This window comes from Gigantopelta aegis, chromosome 8, assembly GCF_016097555.1.
Source record: "Gigantopelta aegis isolate Gae_Host chromosome 8, Gae_host_genome, whole genome shotgun sequence".
Taxonomy (NCBI): domain Eukaryota; kingdom Metazoa; phylum Mollusca; class Gastropoda; order Neomphalida; family Peltospiridae; genus Gigantopelta; species Gigantopelta aegis.
Genome location: NC_054706.1, coordinates 76,435,290 through 76,457,728, shown reverse-complemented (window position 1 = coordinate 76,457,728; position 22,439 = coordinate 76,435,290). Strand labels below are relative to the sequence as shown.

Genomic DNA, 22,439 nt, shown 5'->3' with positions numbered 1-22,439 from the left:
ATTAAAACGTACACATATATGAATATATGAAACTACCACCTAGTCTCTCCATTTTGTAATATCTTTTGTTTTTGTAAGGTAGTAGCAATACTACACGTTTAATAAACCGAATTTGAAATACAATACAGCGCAATGCAACGCAAAATCAACATGATTTAATACCATTAATACATATAAACACAGCCTGGTGACGCAGCAATAATCAAACTAATGATAATAATGAAATTCTAAATATATACATGTACATTAAACAAAATAACGTAATGTAGTTATATGTGCTATAGCAACTTACTACATATACAATTTAATAGCTGGCACTTGTCTGTTGGTCAATCCTAAATTTGATCTGCAAATAAATATTGTTTAAACCAAATGATTTAGCTAACAAACTATTTCTTGCTGTATCCATGTCCCAATAGATCTGTGTTATTGTTACAAGATGATATAGAAACCCACTTTCGCCACATACCTACTCTTGCCAATTAGCAGCAAGCCGAATGGATATATATGCATTATATTAAAGGGACATTCCCGAGCTTGCTCCATTGTAAGATGTTTCCGACAAATAAAATATTTCTACGATTAAATTTACATATTAAATATATTTTCTTGTTTAGAATATCATTATCTGTATATTCAATGTGTTTCTGGTCGTCTTAATATTTGTAAGAAGCCAAAACTGGATTTTGTCTTCAAATAATTTCGTACGTACGAAAAAATATTTGTTTAGGAAATAAAATGAAATTTAACTTTTTACAAATATTACAACGATTAGAAACACGTTTAATATACAGCCACTAATATTTTATGCAGAAAAATATATTTGATATGTAATTACAGTCGTGAAAACGTCTCTGTTAGTCGATAGCATCTTAAAACTTGCAGAAAACTCAGGAATGTCCCTTTAAAAGAGTTGTTCATTAAAATAAAATACAGGAATTATGTTTGTTTTGATTAAAAAAACAACCCCAAACAATTTTGGGAACAACGACTGGTATATCAAATAATATTATATGATGTAATATGATGTGATGTGATGTGCTGTGATGTGATGTGATGTGTAATGTGAGATGTGATGTGAGATGTGATGTGTGATGTGTGATGTGATGTGAGATGTGAGATGTGATGTGAGATGTGATATGTGATATGTGATGTGTGAGATGTGAGATGTGAGATGTGATGTGATGTGATGTGAGGTGTGATGTGATGTGATGTGATGTGAGATGTGAGATGTGATATGAGATATACGATACGATACGATACGATACGATACGCAGGGATTCTAGAATTGTTATAAAAATCCACTAGCCATGGGATCAGTGATTTAAAATTTTTACTAGCCATGATTAAAAATTCACTAGCTCTACTTTAAGTAAATACAATTTTACTAATAGGAATAATTGGATATGTCATCTAAAGAAGGAGATAGAGCTTAAAAACCCTTAGATTTGAGGGGAGGAAGAGGCAGGATATTCACATTTACAATATAGACTTAAATGCAGCATTTGACCCCCAAAAATTCACTAGCCATTGGACATGGCAATGGTAGTTATTTACTAGCCCAGCATTGAATATCACTAGCCATGGGAGTGGGGCTATCATAATCTAGAAGCCCTGCGATACGATACGATACGATACGATACGACACGACACGATACGGTACGGTATGCTATATGGTGTGGTGTGGTGTGGTGTGGTGTGGTGTGGTCTGGTATGGTATGGTATGGTCTGGTCTGGTCTGGTATGGTATGGTATGTTTTGGTTTTTTTTTACAGTGTGTCACACTGGTTTTGTTAGGCAAGGCTTTGTTTAAATATGCATTGTACTTTGTTTTGCACCATAACTGGTCAAAGGCCGTGGTATACGCTGTCTGTGAGAAAGTACATATAAAAAATCCCTTGCTGCATTAGGAAAAATGTAGCAGCTTCCTCTGATGACTACAAGTCAGAATTATAAAAATGTTTGACATCCAATAGCCGATGATTAATTAATCAATGTGCTATAGTAGTATCGTTAAACAAAACAAACTTTAATTTTTTTTTTTTTTTTACAGCTAGGTGCTTTCTTTCTAATGTAGGGGTATACGCCAAAAACAGGAAGTTCCATGAACACGTGCTTGAAAACCCCAATACGTACTTCCTTTTTATCGTCAGACTCCATTTGGCGTCGCATGCTTTGTAAGGCGCTCTTCATTTCATCAATTTATAACACAATACACGTTTTCTTAAGCACAAATAATAATTCTTATGTTCATGCATGTATACAATAAATGCGTGTTATTATTTTGACAACAAAGAATTATTTTTATAAATTATAGAAAATAACTTGCAAAATATTTACTATAATATATTTAGTCTTTAACAAAATTCCCGCCCGTGTCCCCTTTCAAGTTTCATCCGTGAAAAAAAAGAGGAGGATTTAATGTAATGAATACAAGTGAATGGGCTACTGTCGTTTCTGTGGACCATATTGAATTATTTTTTCACAACCAACATAATTACAAATTAAAAAAAATAAAAATTTACCATCGACGTCCCAAATAGCCCGAGTACTCTGACTGTAAGAGAGCTAGACGGACATTTGGACATAAACACGCTCTCATTACAGTCAGAGACCAGCCTATGTCTTTTTTTGGCAATTCCTGACTACCAAACGGTAGGCAACGAGTCCCGCTCTAATACCACAACAATCCTATGTTTGACGTCAAATACCTTTACATCAATCATTTTCGAGTTCAGTGATACAAAAAAATCCACATATTAATCACTAATACACTTACTACAGAAAGAAACCCGACAGCACCCACATTTAGCTACGCTTCGTGACACTCCGTCGCAACAATTGCAAAGCTCGGTTCTTCATTTAAAAATTTTAAGGCCACTACATGAAAAATTATGTTTCTTAAATATGCACAGTTGACGAACACTTAGTTTAATATTTAAAAAAAAAAAAAAAATTCAATTTGTCAAGGATTCTCGTCAGGTCTGCGTTTTACCAACACACATTGCTAAAACTTGATGTCGATACTGATAGGCATTACGATTATACTAGTGAATAGTTTGTAAAATATTTTTTTTTACATGAATTGATTCATAATTAACAAAATTTATACACAAAATTATTTACAATTATTATGAATGGATTATGAATACTATTCACTACAAATTACAATAGAGGCACAAAAATGTAGCATACCTTTTGCAGATCGAATGTAATAATTGAAAACAAATTCTAACGGGTCTTAAAAATCTTAAAATAATTAAATGCTTTGGCCGTGTTGATCTGGCACGTGAGGTCATATGACATGCACCGAATGTTAATTCATCTTTCTCCATTTTAAGTCCATTAAGTCATGTGGACCCGATATCGGTAATTTTAAGGAATAAACAAAAGCAACTTAGTAAAATTAATGTAGATGCACTGATTTTCCCGTGATCGCGGAATCGCGGAAATACCTATCTGAAACGGAATTCCCGATTTTTTTTCCAAAACATTATTTAACTTTAAATGGTGCATTTGATTAATTAAAATTTATTTTTCGAACTAGAAACTATGGACACCGACATCTGCCTGTGCTACGCTACAACACTAGTATCTTTGTATATTACGCCAAATGTTTAATGTAGAGTATCTAGACGTTTTAGCAGTCATGTTTTCTTCGCTTATTCCCGACGATTCAACGGAAAAAACTGAACGTTGTGAGCTAAAATTGTCTGATATTTACTCAAGTGAAAGATATGTTATGTTTGCTTATTAATTTTTAACATTTGCGGCATTGCCATATTTCTGATCTCACAAAGGAATGCAGTAATTGCCTATTCAGGGTTAGCTCTGGGTGAACACAAAGTTTCGCCAAATTATCTATTAAACTTCAAAAGTGGCAGAAAACAAGTTATTTTTTAATAAAATGTAAAATTATTTCGCCATTTCAAAATAAAATTCGCCAGTTTTCAAAATTCGCAATTGGCGAATTTGGCGACTGCCGGAGCTAGCCCTGCATATTGTATGCCAGGCTTTGTTCAAAATAAATTATACAAGGGAAGTGGTTTATAGTGTGATCGTTTGTAATTATTTTCCCTATCATATCGTAAAGAAAACCGAAAATGTCTGAAGTCTGTGTCGTGCCATATTCACAAGTTAAATTCCCGTGTTTTTTTAAAAATTATAAAATGCTTTCTGCCAAATGACGTCACATGCACGTTTAAAAGATAACACCAGATGCAAGAGTGGCACAATTTCCAGAAGATATGTATTCAGACGGATCACTTTTATTGTGTAAATTTTGTTACAAAGATGTACTTTCTGCAATGTTTCCTAACTCTATGCAGGTCTTACGCATGGCTCATGTGATAAATTTGGCAGGTGAAATGTTCACTCAGTGCTGTATTGGATAACATTTCTCAGTTAAGTATGATGGTAAAATCGGCTTTCTTTTTTAAAAAAACTGGACGCAAACAGCGCTACATATCCTTTTTAGGTGAATATTTACCGGCGGCTGAAGTTCGACTCCCTCCTGCACCCGTCTCTACCAGGTGGAATAGCGGGTTCAATGCGGCAAAGTATCATGCACACCACATGCATGTGTATGAAGTATTTTTCAAACAAGAAAAAAAAGTGAAGCAATGGCGGTGGACAGATTCCTTGAGTTGACCACAAACAATCATCTAAACAAAAATGTGTTCAACAGTCTACGACTGAACCTTAGCTTTGTAGAAGAAAATTGTGACTGACTCATTTCCTCATTAACATGCTTGGAAGCAACATCGAGTACACTAGCAACACAGGTGTACAATGTTATTGAAGACTTGCGCTTGTATTTGAAAGCAGTATCCAGTAAAACCAACTTTGGTCCAAACACTGATACATTCTTCATGGAGTTGAATCCCCAGGAGCGGAAGGTTTCTACCAGTTTCAATAAGTTGTTTGAAAAATCTTTGGAGAAACGTCAAAACCTATTGATTCCCATCCAGCATATTCCTTGTACAACGTAACAAAGCCAGTCGTCTCTTTGATCCCAGACAACTTCCAACCCTGTCGCATGACATCAAAGACTACAGCGTCATTCCAGAACTGGCCAATCCCTCTGCTTCAATGTTTGATGAGTTCTTGATATATGTCCAGTTCAAAGCTGAAGAAATCCCAACACCATTTACAGTGCCCTCATTCTGGGAAGTCAACGCTACCCGGTTTCCTCATCTTGCAGCTCTAGCTAAAAAAATGCCTGTTGTCAGTGTTGATGTCGAGCGATCATTCAGCCAGTACCCCCACACATTCTCAACGATCGTCGCGAAAAACTGACACAGGAGAACACAAAGTATCTGTCCATGATGTACTTCAACGGAGATGTGGAGAAGCGGTTTCCTTCTGCCTGAGACTTATTGACAGTGAACATTTCTAGTTTGTGCAAGTTCACTTTCCTGACAATTTACTTGTTTAAATTTAAACCAAAAATAAATACAAATTACTGACATGTTTTGCCTCATTGCATATTTATTTATTTTATACCAGCAGTTAATTGCGGTGTGTGAGTGAAACAAAAACAGAATTTGTTTAATACTGAAATGGAAAAAACCGAAATTTGTAACATTATGAAACGGAAAAGGGAAAAATCTGAAACGGAAAATCAGTGCCTCTATTAATGGTTTTAGAGGTTTGTAAAGTTTTCTATTTAGATACTTGCTTTTCTGAACTTTATTGTTTATGAAAATGTTCCCTGAACTGTGAAGAAAAACCTCATGAATGAACGACATGCCAATGACAACAAATCGGATGTTGAATGCGCTGTTAACAAGAAAACAAAATGAACGGAATTTGAAGCATAACGCAGTTAGGGACGTTGACAAGACACATTCAGTTTGGAAGTTTGGTGCTACTTACTTTTGGGATGGGGGGCCCATAGGCCATTTGGTACCATTAAAAGCCTGGATAAATACCTATATATCACCAATTGTTGAAAACTTTATTTTAATTCTGGGTATTTTGTAATGTCTACGCATGTTCAATCGTTGACATGACAACAACTTCTTTCTTGTGAAGGAAGTACGCTTAAAACAAATTTCCTTTAAAATGCGGGGGGAAAAATAAAAAGTTTTATGCACAATGAAATGTATTATTGCAATTAATTTGTACCCTGGAATCTTACTAAATGCAATGCAAATGCATGCCTAAACAGCAATAGGTGCATGACGGAATCCACACAATCGAACACTTCTGCTAGCACTGCCGATTGAGTAATGACTGGTCACGTCCAGATCGCCCCTTTGCAGGTCACGTGACTGTTTTCGCGGGAAAAGCAGATTGTGTTGCCATTACGTTGATAACGTCAGTACGGTTTTCGATAATGCTTTTAAAAAAAATTCTTACCACCTGGTGCAATTCTTGATGGAACAGAGATAACATGTGAGTATGTACTTACATGGCTGTTAACTGTCCGTCGTGAGACGGATTTCCGTCGTCAGAGAAATTGTGGAAATTATTTTTTTCAGTCGGGTTTTTTTATTTTTTTTTATTTTTTTATATATAAAATGAGAATCACTTCGGCCGTTTTCGGTTTCCGTAATGTCAACCCGATCGCATCGGACATTGTCTTTGCCCCACTGATCCCCTTTAGGGACCCATCCCAGGGTATAATCTACCATATATTTTGGGGCCAGTGACGTAAATTCCCAATCCAATATCAAACTTTTCCCCAATTGAACCTTTCCCAATAAAGATTCCCAAAGTTGCTTTTATCGTGGACACTTGAACTTATAAAAAAAGAAATTGACATCGAAAAAAGTTTCGTTTTGGTTTTCCGATCGATTACGAACACGTGACGAACAACTCTGACCTGGATATGCAAATTAGGTGTATCCTTTTGTGATACAGTCTGTTGTATCATAGTTTTTAGTAATAATGCCTACATTGTCTGATATAATATTTTTGGTAGAAGAATACAACTTTTTGTTTTAATCCATCCATTTGCGTTAACACATATTTGGGATCTATCGCTATTTACTTAGTCCGAACGGACGTAGAAAGTAAAAGTATTGACTTATGTGCATCGTGCACTACCATTTGCTGTGCTGTTTTAAAGCCGCACACCCTAGTTCCATCCAGCGAAAATAAACTATAATTTGGTTAATCTACAAACCTGTATCACACTTAGATCACTTTTTATCAAATGGAGTGAAAAAGCAGGTTTTATATCGATAAATACCATGGGAATCCCCATGTCCCAATTGTTTGAAATAATTTTGAAAGTTTGTATTCTGATGTCACCGGTAGATGTCGCTCGAAGCACAATAATGCCTATGTCACGACAAATTTCACAGACTTGGGGTGCGTTCTTTTCACCTCTCCTGGACATGTTCCAACTGTTCTGTCCTGGTTGTATCCCCTCTCCAGATATCGTAAGACTTGGCAAAATTATTGGTTTTAAGGGTTTGTAACGTTTTGTATTGAGATACTTACTTGTCTGAACTTTATTGTTACTGAAAATGTTCACGAACTGTGAAGAAAAATCTCACAAATGAACAACAAATCGGATGTTGATTGCACGAACCGTGCACGAGAAAACAAACCAAAATGATAACGGTCACTGTGACATTGAAATGGAAATATCCCGTCTCAAAATAGATTAGACCTTGTCTGCTCAACAGTTTTTTCTCAAACGTGCATCAGTTTTTCAGAAATACGAAAAATACATTTTGTGGTATTACAAACACCAGGATTACCAAAAAACACTTCAGGTGAATGGAAATGTATATTCTAAATAATAAATGTAAGTAAAGTGCAATTTTATTTGTGAAAAAATGGGTTTAATAGCGAAAAACAACGCCGCAATGATTAACAACTAGCCGTAACTAGGGTGTGTCCCTTTAAGCAGACGATCTTATTTTGTAAAAAGGTGTGTACATGTTTCGTACTTTTTTTTCCAGATATTTTTATTTTTTTATTTTTTTTAAATCATGTTTGGTACGGTTTTTGTAATTACCCCCCCCCCCAAAAAAAAAAAATACCCCAACAACAACAAACAAACAAACAAACAAAAACAACGAACAACAGTTACTACAGTAGTTGTAAATTAAGTGAAAAAAAACCCAAATTTAAATGTGCTACACACTCCCTTTGAAGTAATCGCCGTATCCAATGTCACACCATGTGACGAACAGCACGTGCAAGTTTGAACACTGTTACAATGTAATAGTTCTGCTGGGAGATTATTAGATTGCGTATTATATATATTGAAACTTTAAAATAAAATTGATCTGGTAAAAAATTAACATTTACCGACCAGCGGTATGTTACATCTTTATTATTTACGATTGAATAATGGGATCATTCGAGAATTACGCAACGTGCACTAAGGAGAGTGGGAATTATGGGATGTGTGACAAAACTTTTTTGGGGGGGGGGGTGTGTGTTATTGTGCAACGTAATGTTAATTAATAAAGTATGCAACCAGTCATTGCTGTTTTATTTTAACATATATGTATTACTAAAGACCCCAAAGTAAAATATGACAGTCACAAAACGGTACACGAGCGAGAGGGGTATTAAAACTGCAAGATTTTGCGTTACGTATTGTTAAATGAACACAGAGATCAACAGAGGACTATTCAACGTTAGCGTAATGCAGTATCAGACATTGGCTTTTACCCCAATTTTTAACGACCATAATGAATTTGCAATAAGACTATACCCGATGTAAATGTATTTGAATATTTGATTTTTCGTCCATTAGCTGGCCGTCAAGTCTAAATTAATAATATCAAGTAATAATGCAAACTTTAAAAAAAATGCCCGTAGCTTATGAAAGAACACCCCAGCAAATGTCAGCCTAATAGAACTATTTTTATTAATATAGGTTCACTGCAGGACCCATTAAATTAATGTTTTTGTCCAATAAAAAAAAACGGTTTGGGTTGGGAGAAATACATGTTTGAAGTGGACTACAATTGTCATATAAAACACAACCATTTTGAATGGTGATATAATCATGGCACTGACATCCGCCATCTAAACCCCCAACCAGGGCAATGCCCTGTACCTTGAAATTTCAGTCACAACATTTTACTTTTGTTAACAGCCATGTACTTACCTGTTTATAAATTTTATTTCTAAATCGAACATGGTAAACATGAATATTGTTAAATTGATAGCCTGACTTGACTGAGCATGGGCACCAGCCATTTCCTCTTAGTCGTACGGTATTCGAGTAAACGAGGATATATAGAGATATATATATATATATATATATATATATATATATATATATATATAGAATACTGGTGATTATCATTAAAGGCTTGAAAGGTGCTCAATACTTTAAGAGAGAGTAGAGCATGCAATAAATATATATATTGCACTTTTGTCCTACGCTATTACTCCGAGTTTCACGCCCTTCGACGATCTTCAGATAGCTGATACTGGTGAAAAGATTGCAGGGTTTTTATTTTTATGTAGTGCGGTTGCGTGGTTTGAGCTTACTGGTGTGACGGCATTTTGAGATGAGCTCAGTCCTTTTGTTGAGATTGTTTTTGTCTTTTGTTTGTAGGATAGTATACAAAGCAAGCGTAACAACTGGCGCAACGTCAAAAACATACATCGGTCTATCTGGCGGTAATTTCAAACAACGATACAACAATCACACGAAATCGTTCAAACACGAAAAATACTCGAAAGAAACCGAGCTATCTAAACATGTCTGGGAACTAAAAAAACAGCGAACAAATTATGAAATAAGTTGGCAAATTATCAAACAGTCGAACACGTACAAACGAAACTCCGGCCAATGTAACCTGTGCATTGAGGAAAAGCTCGCCATCCTACAAACAAAAGACAAAAACAATCTCAACAAAAGGACTGAGCTCATCTCAAAATGCCGTCACACCAGTAAGCTCAAACCACGCAACCGCACTACATAAAAATAAAAACCCTGCAATCTTTTCACCAGTATCAGCTATCTGAAGATCGTCGAAGGGCGTGAAACTCGGAGTAATAGCGTAGGACAAAAGTGCAATATATATATTTATATATATATATATATATATATATATATATATATATATATATATATATACACACACACACACACACACATACGCGCGCACACATTCTTTTTTCTTTACCAATGTATTGAGTACATGGACTGAGCCAGTTGCTGTGAATATTTTCTCTTATCTTGTAGGTTGGTCACCGTAACACTAAAGACTAACTCACGATGTCCGGAGGTTTAGACCCACTTGCCCTCAAAGAGGAAGATGTGACAAAGTTCCTTGCTTGTAGCACTCATCTGGGATCAAACAATGTTGACTTCCAGATGGAGCAGTATGTCTTCAAGCGTAAACCCGACGGTAGTATTACTTACATCTAGTATGTTATTTCTAGTGTTATCTTGTATCACACTCTACCGGCCTTGGTGGCGTCGTGGTTAGGCCATCGGTCTAGAGGCTGGTAGGTACTGGGTTCGGATCCCAGTCGAGGCATGAGATTTTTAATCCAGATACCGACTCCAAACCCTGAGTGGGTGCTTCGCATGGCTCAATGGGTAGGTGTAAACCACTTGCACTGACCAGTGATCCATAACTGGTTAACAAAGGCCATGGTTTGTGCTATCCTGCCTGTGGGAAGCACAAATAAAAGATCCCTTGCTGCCTGTTGTAAAAGAGTAGCCTATGTGGCGACAGTGGATTTTCTGTTAAAAACAGTGTAAGAATGACCATACGTTTGACATCCAATAGCCAGTGATGAGATAACAAATCGATGTGCTCTAGTGACGTTAAATAAAACAAACTTTACTTCTTTTTTTTATATCTCACTAGACAGATTTATACAGAAAATTGTTTTTTTTTCCTCAGTTCGTAAGTGGAATAGTATTGATGAAAATATAAGACAAATAGAATCTTTTAAAAAATTTAAAAATTGTATATACCTGCCGATAAAAGGGTTAAATAAGAAATGTTTAGCATTCTGATCATGCTTAAACCAAATAATTCATTGTAGACTTTGTTTAGAATGCAGTGACCTCAACGCTCATAGATATACAAGACATATTTATTATAATTACATTTGTAGTTGTGGGCATCATTTCCTATTTGTCTGTCCTCTGTATCATAACATTTGTACAGCAATATATTTTTATAATGGTGGTTTTGACCTCCATACAGTGCTTTATGGTAATAATGATTACCCTCTGGACCTTAATTTACATATAGTTGAATCTATTCATAATGTTTACGAATTGTGAGAACGCTTCACGAGAATGACTGATGTAAGTTAATGTTATAAAATCAGGTATATTTATGTACGTGGTATGTATATGCATGGACAAGTATACTTATTTCATGGTCTTGTAGACTTGTTTTTTAAGATTGAGTGCAAATTATGTAATAGTTTGTAATATCTGAAGAACATGTCAACTGATACATTTGTATATTATAAACTGTATGTAACAAAAGTATGTGTGGAGAGGCATTAATATAGACCAATGGCCTGTTTGCCAATCCATTTCTTTTGTGAAATAAATATTGTTTAACCTTCTGACTTGCCAGTACATACTGTACACGGCATTCTCCAATTCATATTTCCCGCTGTTTTGCACATGGCACTTGCCGGAAACAGAAATATAATGAGAAAAAAGATTTCTTCACAAGATGGTGGCTTTTGTTTTTCCAGTGGAAATACCTTAAAATTTTGAGTTCAAAAAGTGGTTTTCGGCAAGTACTTTTGCTTGACATCAATAGTGGCACATCGCAGTCATTTTCAGGGATCAATAGCTGATTGTGACAGTAGATTGTGATACAAATTTGATTGTTTTACCAACAATGAAAATCACCAAATATTGGGATATGAATCGTAGTTAATTTAAAAAAAAAAAAATCTGGTCAGAAAACCACTAATATCAGGAATAATGGACATAAATACTGTATAGCTGGCCACAAATGCCCGTAAGTAAACAGAACTTTTTCTAAAAAAAATTGCCTTATTTTAAATCAATATTATTATTAACCAATATTATTATTAACCTATCTAAAATATCATAAAAATTAGAAAAACTCACGAAAATAATACTTACCGATTCAAATATAAACTTTATTTCATGTATTTATAATACATTCAAGTGAATTTATGTGAATAAAAATTATCAATTGTCTTACATCCAATAGCTGATTGTTGATAAAGTCGATATGCTCTAGTGGTGTCGTTAAAAACAAACTTTCATGTACTTAGACAAATTTTAAGCAGCAGTTCACATTCATGGTACTACAATCTTTTGAAAAAGTATGAAAATGTATCCATTAATTTCAAATTTTTTAACCTTTAGACAACTGGAATAATTTTTGACAAAAACCATTTATAATTTATAATTTTTACTGACAAATATTCACTTAAATGTTTTATAAATACGTAAAATAAAGTTCATATATGAATTGGTAAGTATTATTTGTGTGGGTTTTTGTAATTTTTATGATACTTTAGATGGTTAATGGTGATTAAAATTAGGCAAAAAAGTCGTGTTTACTTACGGAAATTTGTGGTCAGGCTGTCCAGTATTTGTCCGTTATTCCCGATAAGTGGTTATCTGACAAGAATTAAAAAAATAAATGGTAACTACAATTCGCAATACTTTGTGATTTTTGTTGTTGGTAAAACGATCAAATTTATTATCAAATTAGCTGTCGATCCCTGAAAATAACCGCGACATGCTGCCATTGTTGTCAAGTGAAAATACTTGACGAAAACCATTGAAAAACAACAGACAAAAGCTAGCATGCTGTAAAATAAACTGCTTCCTGTTAAGATTTTTTTTTTTTTCAGTGAGTGTCGTGTGCAAATCAGCGGGAAATATGAATTGGGGAATGCAATGTATACAGTGTACAGTTTGTCGTGACGTCGGGCGAGATATCTCGCCAGAAGGTTAAGTTACATGTCATTTTACCTTCACACCATCTGGCAAAAATGCTGATTGTGCAAAATAAATCCATTTTCCAGGTGTGTACATCATCAACCTGAAGAAAACCTGGGAGAAGCTGCTGTTAGCCGCCCGCGCTATCGCCGCCATCGAGAACCCGACTGACGTGTGTGTGATTTCCGCGCGTCCGTATGGGCAGCGTGCTGTCCTCAAGTTCGCATCAGCCACAGGAGCCAATCCAGTGGCTGGACGATTCACTCCTGGAACTTTCACCAACCAGATTCAGGTGTGTTTGCAAGTAAACAGTCTGTGTGAGAACTAAATTGGCAGCTTTTGCGATAAATATCATTGCAATTACTCTATTATATATATATGACTATATTGATAAAGATATACCATTAGAATACTTATAAATTCTGATAGTGATCAATCTATTGGTAGTATAATGTTTAAAAAAAATTTGATTCACCTGTAATTGATAATTTAAATTGGATAAGATGATTTTTTCTTTGTTTCTCTTGTCATTATTAGTCCCCTATTGGTCCAACCGGAGGGGTCTATAGGTTTTATCTCAAATGTGTTCTTCAATCTGAATCTTTGGATATAGCTTTACCATGTACTGTTAAAGATCCAGTTTGTATTTCATGATATACCCATTTTAGACAATGTTATGAACTTATGACCCTTTAACTTAGGTTTCCGTATATTACTGTGTATTAGCCGACTTCTTGGATAAGCCGACCTCTTAGTTTGAACCTAAATATCTAGTACAAAATCATCGGCATTGTGTATAAGCTGAGGTCATCTTTTGTCCAGGTGTATGTTGTATTGGTTTCAATAATACTGTTAACAAATTGACTTGTGCTTTGTTTTCCCTTTAATTATTACAAAAACGGTACTCGCGATCGCAATCAATGCGGCAATGCTAACATCTACCATGCCGTGAAAAATAATTTAGAACTGATAAAGCATAACAGAAAAATAAATAGTTCATGCTGTAACAACATATCACTGCACACAAGTAATTAATTTATTCACTGGACAGCAAAAAGTAAAATCATTGAGGCATGTTTAATCCCCCACCACAAACACAGAAACAAAAGATCATGTGGTCTGTGACTAGCTGTCCACTGTATATGCAGGCCTTCTAGAATACGGTGGCCCGATGCCCGAGGCCAGTGTTTTTTGGATTCAGGCCAGTAAAAGTTACTTTGTGCAATCCCGATGGCAAGTGTTTAAAAAAAAAAAAAAAAATCTACAACCCTACATCCTACGATCATACAAAAACAAAAGAAACATCTATAAGTCACTTCTTTCGATTTGCTATCACATGCAATATTTCACTAACAAATAGTTGGCCACCAGCAATCTCTGACCCATCCATGACATCAATATACCTACTGATATAACTTTATTAAAGTTATAAAGTGTAAACATTGGAAAAACAAAAGTTCATTGTTTTGCCGCCATTTTGTTTTTTTACACTGAAATCCAAAGATTTGTTACTCTAATACTAATACTATGCAAAACGGTAACCAGTCTTTTATTAGTTTTAAAGTTTGCACGTCACTATTTACAAATACTTTAAATGTGTAAATTATTAATTTAATTTATAAAATATGACATAAATTGCCAAAAAAAGTTTTTTAAAAAGCTTATAAACACAGTATCATGAAATAGATAAATTTAACAAAGTACCCAAATTGCTAAATTTCTAATATGGTGTGTGTGTTGGAGAGGATGGGGGGGGGGGGGGGAGCCTTAAACTGCAATACATGTACACTTTATGCTAATAACGGTTCTTAATTGATTCTTTTCTCTTTTTGTTTTTTGAGGGGGTGGGTGGGGTAAGTTCCCATTCATAAGTAAATAAATAATGCTGTTAATTGTTGTATTATCTTGCTGTTAATTGTTGTATTATCTCGGTAACATGGATTATTTTTTATAACTTAGGTGGTTTTAGTGGAAACAATTATTTTAAAATTTTAATAGGTATGGTAACTTTATTCTAAACTGATGGAAATTATTTGCATATTTTTCTAAACAAACCATAATGCATGCCCAATGATCTTGGTATGAAAAATGGACATTAAAAAGTTAATTATTTTAATTTGCTGGGGTTTTTTTGTTTTATCAACAGTTAAAATTGGGCAAGTGAAATTTCAAATCCACTGGCCCTATGGCAAGTGAATTTTAAAAATATTCTAGAACCCCTGGTATATGGTATGGTCATGTGACATTTGTGGGAGTAATTATTGTCCTGAAATTCATGTTATGTTTTTTCAGTCGGTAATGTTAATAATGAGCTTAATTTATTTATGGCATTACTTTACAGTTTAATGCACCCTCCCAACAAAACAATAATTATTAGAAATATAATACTTGTTTGAAGAAAAAACCTTGTTTTGTATCATAAATTTGCTTATATGAAAGACTGTCCCCAGCACAGGTCAAACAAAGATGGCGGACAGTTGGAAAGAATACGTTTTTACCACTGAAATGACAATAAAACAAGTAATTTTTTTATTATTATTCATCAAACTTATAATGCATTCAAGAACAAAAAACTGCATGATGGGTGTTTCATTTATACTGTGCACAAATTATTGTTACTTAATTTTTGAAAGGCTAAGGGTCTGATCAAAAGTTATACGTTACAGTCGGGCGTATTTTCGATCGGAATTTTATACTCCAATTTGTTGGCTCCGTGTATAAGCCGACTCTCTTCATTTGGAAAGTGTTTGTGGACTTCAAAAGTCGGCTAATACACGGCAATATACGGTATACAAAAAATTGTATTCAGAACGTTTTTCTCTTTTTTGGCAATGCCTGAAGATATTGAGATACAATTATTTACTGACAGATCAAGTACTTTCATAGTGATATACCAATTTTTCAGTTATGGTCCTTGAATTTAGGAGATAAGAAACTTTGTTAAGCCAGGTAGGGTACATGTTTTGCTTTAGCAGAACTCTCAGAATACTTGTTCCATATATAATTGTATTTTGTCTGGATTTACCTCATTGACGTTGCTAGTAAGTTATGTTGAATGTTTCAGGCTGCGTTCAGAGAGCCCCGTCTGTTGGTGGTGACGGACACACGTACGGATCACCAGCCCGTGACGGAGGCGTCATATGTCAACATTCCTGTCATCGCCCTCTGCAACACTGACTCTCCACTAAGACACGTGGATATTGCCATCCCTTGCAACAACAAGGTATTGTATCGCCCTAGTAGTCCCATGTAACAAGCAAGAAATTAGTAATTAGTGACAATGTATGGTCATGTGGGTAATATTAATGTTTATTTTCCACATGGTTCAACATAAGAGTTAATAAAAAATCATGAGAAGCACACATGCAGTAACTTATATAATGACGTAATTTTGTGAAGCGACATCTTAACATTGCTTCCCTAGTCCAAGCCCAGACACTGTATGTGAAATATGACGTCATTTCATCATGTGATGAACCATTTTGAATTGAACTTTGTTAATCAACCCAAAAAATAATAATATGAATAATAAAAACATTATTACACTTGCATGTGAATTGTACTGATTTTACGAAACTTGTCAGGATTCATGTGTTACTCTCACTTGGGCAGTACAAAAATCCTGACACTTAGTTTTGTAGAATCAGTATGACACAAGCTCCTATAATATTCTGTATCTTACAATTTGGTATATACAGTCTGAGGTGTGATCACTTACAACTTATCAAGAGCAGAACATAAACACTGTGTATTTTACAGGGAGTGCAGTCGATTGGTCTGATGTGGTGGTTGCTGTCTCGAGAGGTTCTCCGACTCCGTGGAACCATCAGTCGGGAACACCCCTGGGACGTGATGGTCGATCTCTACTTCTACAGAGACCCAGAAGAGGTAACTAATTTGTAAATTCTTGGCATGTTAACATATTAAACTTAATGACAAAGCGAAAGGCCATTGACTAACTGCAATGCAACAAGCTAAAAATTATCTTCTAAAATTACAAATTTACAAACATCAGAACTTTATTGCTGGATTTATAAAAAATAAAAAAATAAAAAATATTATTCTTGTTTTTGGATACTGAATGAATGTTTAATGACACCCCAGCACACACATACACATCAGCTATTCAGCTTCAAACAAAGGTAGATATATATGAATACGATTATTTACAGCTTAGCTTCACATTGCTGGTACAAAATCTGATACTGAAGGAAACTATTGGAATTGCCTTATTAACTCGGTTGATATATGGATGAACTCTTATAGTCCTGGTTCAAATCTCCTTGATGACGGCAAGAAACACTGATTTTGCTGGATCATGGTGTTGTGATTGGGGTTAAAGAGAAGCCACAAGACGGTCTAGCAAGTATGTTTCTTCTGTGAGTGTGGTCAAACTCTGCTTATATAACAAACAATAAAACATTGATTCTTAGACTGAATTTTATTAATGTATTTTCACAGGCCGAGAAAGAGGAACAGGCGGCGGCTGAGCGCGACCAGCAGAAGGAAGAGCCTGTTGCCCCACCACAGGAGCAGTGGACGGGCGAGCAGCCGATGGTCGCTAGAACCGAGGTGACTGACTGGGCGAGCGAGGCGGTCCCAGTGAGCTCTGTACCCATCCAGCCGTTCGCCAGCGGGACCACATCCGATTGGTCGGCTGATCACGCTGACTGGTCTGCTCCGAGTGCGGCACCAACCGCAGCCGCGGCTGCTGCTGCTCCTCCTCCCGCTGGGCCCAAAAACGACTGGGGAGGCTCCACATCGGAGAACTGGAGTTAGGCCGGAACTCTTGAGACAAATCGACTGAGACTGAAAGGACTTTGAATTGAGATAGATAAGAGAGAAACAATCAATTAATAGAAAAGGAAAATTAGAAATGCCTTGCTGGCAATGTCGTATTTGAAACATCTGGAAATTAAAAAAGAATGTCTCTGAATAATGTCTTGTTTTGTGTGTGTATGATTTTAGATATACAGTGAAACTCCTCTAAACCGGACACCCTCGGGACCAAGTGAAATGTTTGGTTTTAGGGGGTATCCGGTTTAGAGAGGTTATTTTTTGTACTGATTTTGTGAAGAATGTCGGCTTTTGGAGAAATTCCGGTTTACAGAGGGTCCGGTTTTGAGGTTTCACTGTATTAAGTTGTATTGGTGTATCTGAATGGAGGGGAAAACATTTGTCTCCATATCAAGTTTGTCTTGTCCATTTGGCTCAGTATCAAGTTTGTCTCGTCTAATACAGCAAAACTAAATTTGGTCATGTGAGGAGGAAAAAGAAGAAAGGAATAGTTCTTAAATAGAAATGCACATTTTAAATTGCAGCTGTTTGGAGTCTTGCATTTGGTTATTGTGACACTTAAAAGGAGAAACCTACTGCGTTTGCCACTAAGTTGCTCCTTCAAAAAAGCAGCAAGGGACCTTTTACAAATGTACTTTCATCTTCAAGACTTGGCACCTGCTTGATGCACGGTCTGTCTGGGATCGATCCCCATTGGTGAGCCCATTGGGCTATTTCTTGTTCCAGCCAGTGCACCACGACTGATCTATCAAAGGCCGTGTTATGTACTACCCTGTCTGTGGGATGGTGCATATAAAAGATCCCTTGCTGCTAATTGAAGAGTAGCCCATGAAGTGGCGACAGCAGGTTTCCTCTCAATATATGTGTGGTCCTTAACCATATGTCTGATGCCATATAACCGTAAATAAAATGTGTTGAGTACGTTGTTAAATGAAACATTTCCTTCCATCTTAATGAGGGTGATTGAGACACTTTCCAGGATGTGGTGATCACATATGATCAACCTGCCCCGGGTGGAAGGAAACCAGCAACTGAAACTGAATTGTTCCATATACTGTTTTGATGACATTACTCTTAACTTATTCAGAGGCGGATCTAGGGGAGGGGCAGGCCCCCCCCCAATTTTTTTGTTGAGATAGTTATAATTTTATTATATGTTAATTTTCATTATTTTACGATCCCCTCCAAAGTTCCCTTGGCATTCCACCTCATATCACTGGGGGGCCCCCCTAAATGGATTTTCTGGATCAGCCACTGTTATTTCCTTGTGCGAGTATGGAAATTTGGTGTTAATATGGTTGTTTTTACGTAAGGCCTATTTACATAATGGGTCTTGTTATTTCAATGGTCGGTGATATAATAACACTGATGACGGTATTACGTTAATATAGCAGGTGCGTGTGCAGAAATTTCTGCAGGGGGAAGGGGGTCTAAAGTGGCGAGTTTCTATAGGTTTAGAGCTGCTCCATCGGAAACTACATGGAAAATAAAATTAGCATGTTGGGGAAGGGATTGGAGACCTACCCTATGTTCAGCCAGCTAACGGTCGTGAACTATTTGATTGGTTCCCGACGTGGCCGTTTGGTTCCTCACGTTCAACGTGAGGCGCCTAAACTAGTCTAGCGGACGTTTTCCGCTCTCCTCGAAAATACATTTTTAAAAAATGCTTTGAGAAGTCTCGACAATCTACCGGGTAACCTCCACCCCGCACACGCACCTTTTCTGATTTGTGTAAAATGCATCTTAAAGTTAAATCTTTGTTTAAATCAAATGACTGAAAAAATGCTACCAATGGATTTCTAATTCTGGATAGGCTTAAGAATGAAAAGAAATACATTTTACTGACTTAAGCAAAACAAAATGCAAATTTACATAACTGCCTGGACTAAGGCGCCTCTGCTCAAAAATGTACCCGTTTTTAATATATTCGCAATAAAAAGTTGCGTTTTCCCCATCGCTTGCCAAAAAGCCTCTGAACTCCAAGAGTCAAGTTGCGTGACCCCGTGACGCGCTAACCGGTATAACATGAACGGGTGATTCGCAGCCTTTCGGTCATTTTACATGGAAGTGGAACACGTGTATTTTTAAAACGCGAACATGTTATTCTATTGAATAGAGGTATTTCACATTCCTATTGCGCATGCGCGCGAAGAGTAACGTCCCTTGACAAAATAGACTGAAACTAGTCTATTTACAAATTGGGGGGCGTGACAACAAGGTTGTTATGGGCGACTTGAGTAGCTTCGTAGGAGACTTTTAAACTTTGGCAACTAACATGTACATATTTCGAATTAGATGGTATAATGGCCGTAGAAAACGGTCTGCTGAAATTTACAGCGGAATGGTTCAAATTAAAAAGCAGTGCAACAACTTGGACAAAGTCTCTGCGACTTGTATCCGAGGGTTTTGATAACGCCAGATTAAAAGACTATCTCGTAAAAAGTATAAACAAAACATGTGACAGATTCCATAGGTTATGGCATCGACAGGTTATGGCATCGATCGATATATATATTTGAGAGAGAGAGAGAGAGAGAGAGAGAGAGAGAGAGAGAGAGAGAGAGAGGAGAGAGAGAGAGGAGAGAGAGAGAGAGAGAGAGAGGAGAGAGAGAGAGAGAGAGAGAGAGAGAGAGAGGATATATATATATACATACACACACACACACACACATATATATATATATATACTATATATATATATATATATATATATATATATATATATATATATATACAGTCAAACCTGTCTTAAGCGGCCACACAAGGGAGTAGATAAACGTGGCCGCTTAAGACAGGTTGCCGCTGAGTACAGGTTGCCACATATATAGTCTTTAAAACATTTGTTGTTGTTTCTTGTTTTACCGTCTGTACTGCTAATTAACGGATGTGTGCTTCATAGTTGACTATAAATCAACTTTTGACATGTTGTCTCCTTCAAAAATAATGCAAATAGAATATATTAAATTAACCGTTTTCCACAAGTTTGTTTTCTTTTTCCATTTAATTATTTAATTCCGACTTCATGCGATGTATTGTTATAGTAAGTGAATCTACAAATGTCAAGCGTAGCCTGCCCAGAGGCAATTAGATGCATGTCAGATTCATACTTCCTTAATTGATACACAGTGGAGATGTCGGGACTGAATGGGTACTATTATTCCTGAAGGTGTGAAGATCGGTTATTTGCTGCACCTATCGCTGTTGTTAAAATATCCCTTTTATATAAGAGTAAAACTTTACTGTGGCCGCTTAATGCAGGTATTTTAGCGATTTGGGATCAGATTTAGGTGGCCGCTGGCCGCGTTAGACAGGTGACCGCTTATTACAGGTGCATTTACATTATAAATCGTTTGGGAGGAAAAAAGTGGCCGCTTAAGGCAAGTGACCGCTGTATACAGATGGCCGCTAGGACAGGTTTGACTATTGATATATATATATATATATATATATATATATATATATATATATATATATATATATATATATATCAGAAGGTGTTTTGTTGCATTTTTCTTAGTGTCTATCTAATTGGGAAAAGTTAAAAAAAAGAAGAGATTTTTATGCTGTTACATGTATATCCATAAAGTGGGAATTTAAAAAAGGGGGATTTGGGGGGGGGGGGGGGGGGGGGTTGAAGGTAGGTGCCGTTCTGTTTACCCATACACACGTTTTTATACAGTGTCAACATGAACGCATTGAGTATTATACAAAATATATTTATTTTCTTTACTGTTAATGTGTTTTCCACCATATCTAAGTATATAAAATACTAGACGGACCTGTGTAGGAACGTCCTGTACAGAGCCGTCATCACTCTATATATATTTATATATCATTATTATTATTATTATTTAAGGAGTGTCTGTTATTTCTTTTACGTTCATCGGGGTATGAACAAAATAAATCATCCGTAAATTTTGTGAATCGGCGAAGCCGTTCTCACATAAGTTTGCGGATGATTTTTTTGTTCATACCTAGATGAACGTAAAGTAATAACAGACAATACTTATAATTAAATTTGAAACATACTGAGTAATAATAACATTAAAAGTTCATATATATATATATATATATATATATATATATATATATATATATATATATATATATATATTCTGTTGAGTATTGTCCGAAATATACATATATTTTCTGTATATACAAAATAGATATTTATTTTATTTTATTTACTGTTTACTACCATATCTAAGTAGAGAATACTAAATCGCCCTGTATAGGAACGTTCTGTACAGAGCTGTTCTGACTACATATATTTTTATATATTTACACACGCACACGTTATATATTTTATTGAGTATAATCCGAAATATACATATATTTTCTTTATATACAAAATATATATTTATTTTCTTTACTGTTAATGTGTTTTCCACCATATCTAAGTATACTAGACCGCCCTGTGTAGGAACGTCCTGTACAGAACCGGTAAGGTTTTGGTCCCTTATGCGTTCACTGGCTTCCCTCCTACAAAATGTGCCGAACAAACCCTCGTACTTAGAGTAACATTAAAATCGTTTTCTACGTGAAACGATTACCCACAATCGTTTCCGATATCCATTGGCTGGATATCGATGGAAGGATAACGAATTTCCCGGACATATGCGGTTGGAACAGTTAATAATTGAACAATGGTCGTGGCCTCCCATTGCTTTTGCCCCCCAATTTGCAGATAGGTCTATTTTGGCGAGATCTCGCGAAATCTCGCGGTTTGCGTCCTCGAGTAACTCCGCAACGG

The 22,439-nt window shown here is 35.9% G+C and overlaps 1 protein-coding gene across 1 annotated transcript; it reads left to right on the top strand.

Annotated features, from left to right (window-relative positions):
• Positions 1-2,052: 2,052 nt before the first annotated feature.
• LOC121378648 (40S ribosomal protein SA-like) lies at positions 2,053-17,825 on the top strand. The gene is made up of 6 exons (XM_041506921.1): positions 2,053-2,177; positions 10,172-10,337; positions 12,976-13,181; positions 15,954-16,112; positions 16,649-16,777; positions 17,351-17,825. Exons 2-6 carry the CDS (start codon positions 10,205-10,207, stop codon positions 17,666-17,668), a joined length of 945 nt encoding a protein of 314 aa, XP_041362855.1. The 5' UTR covers positions 2,053-2,177; positions 10,172-10,204; the 3' UTR covers positions 17,669-17,825.
• The last annotated feature ends 4,614 nt before the right edge of the window (positions 17,826-22,439 follow it).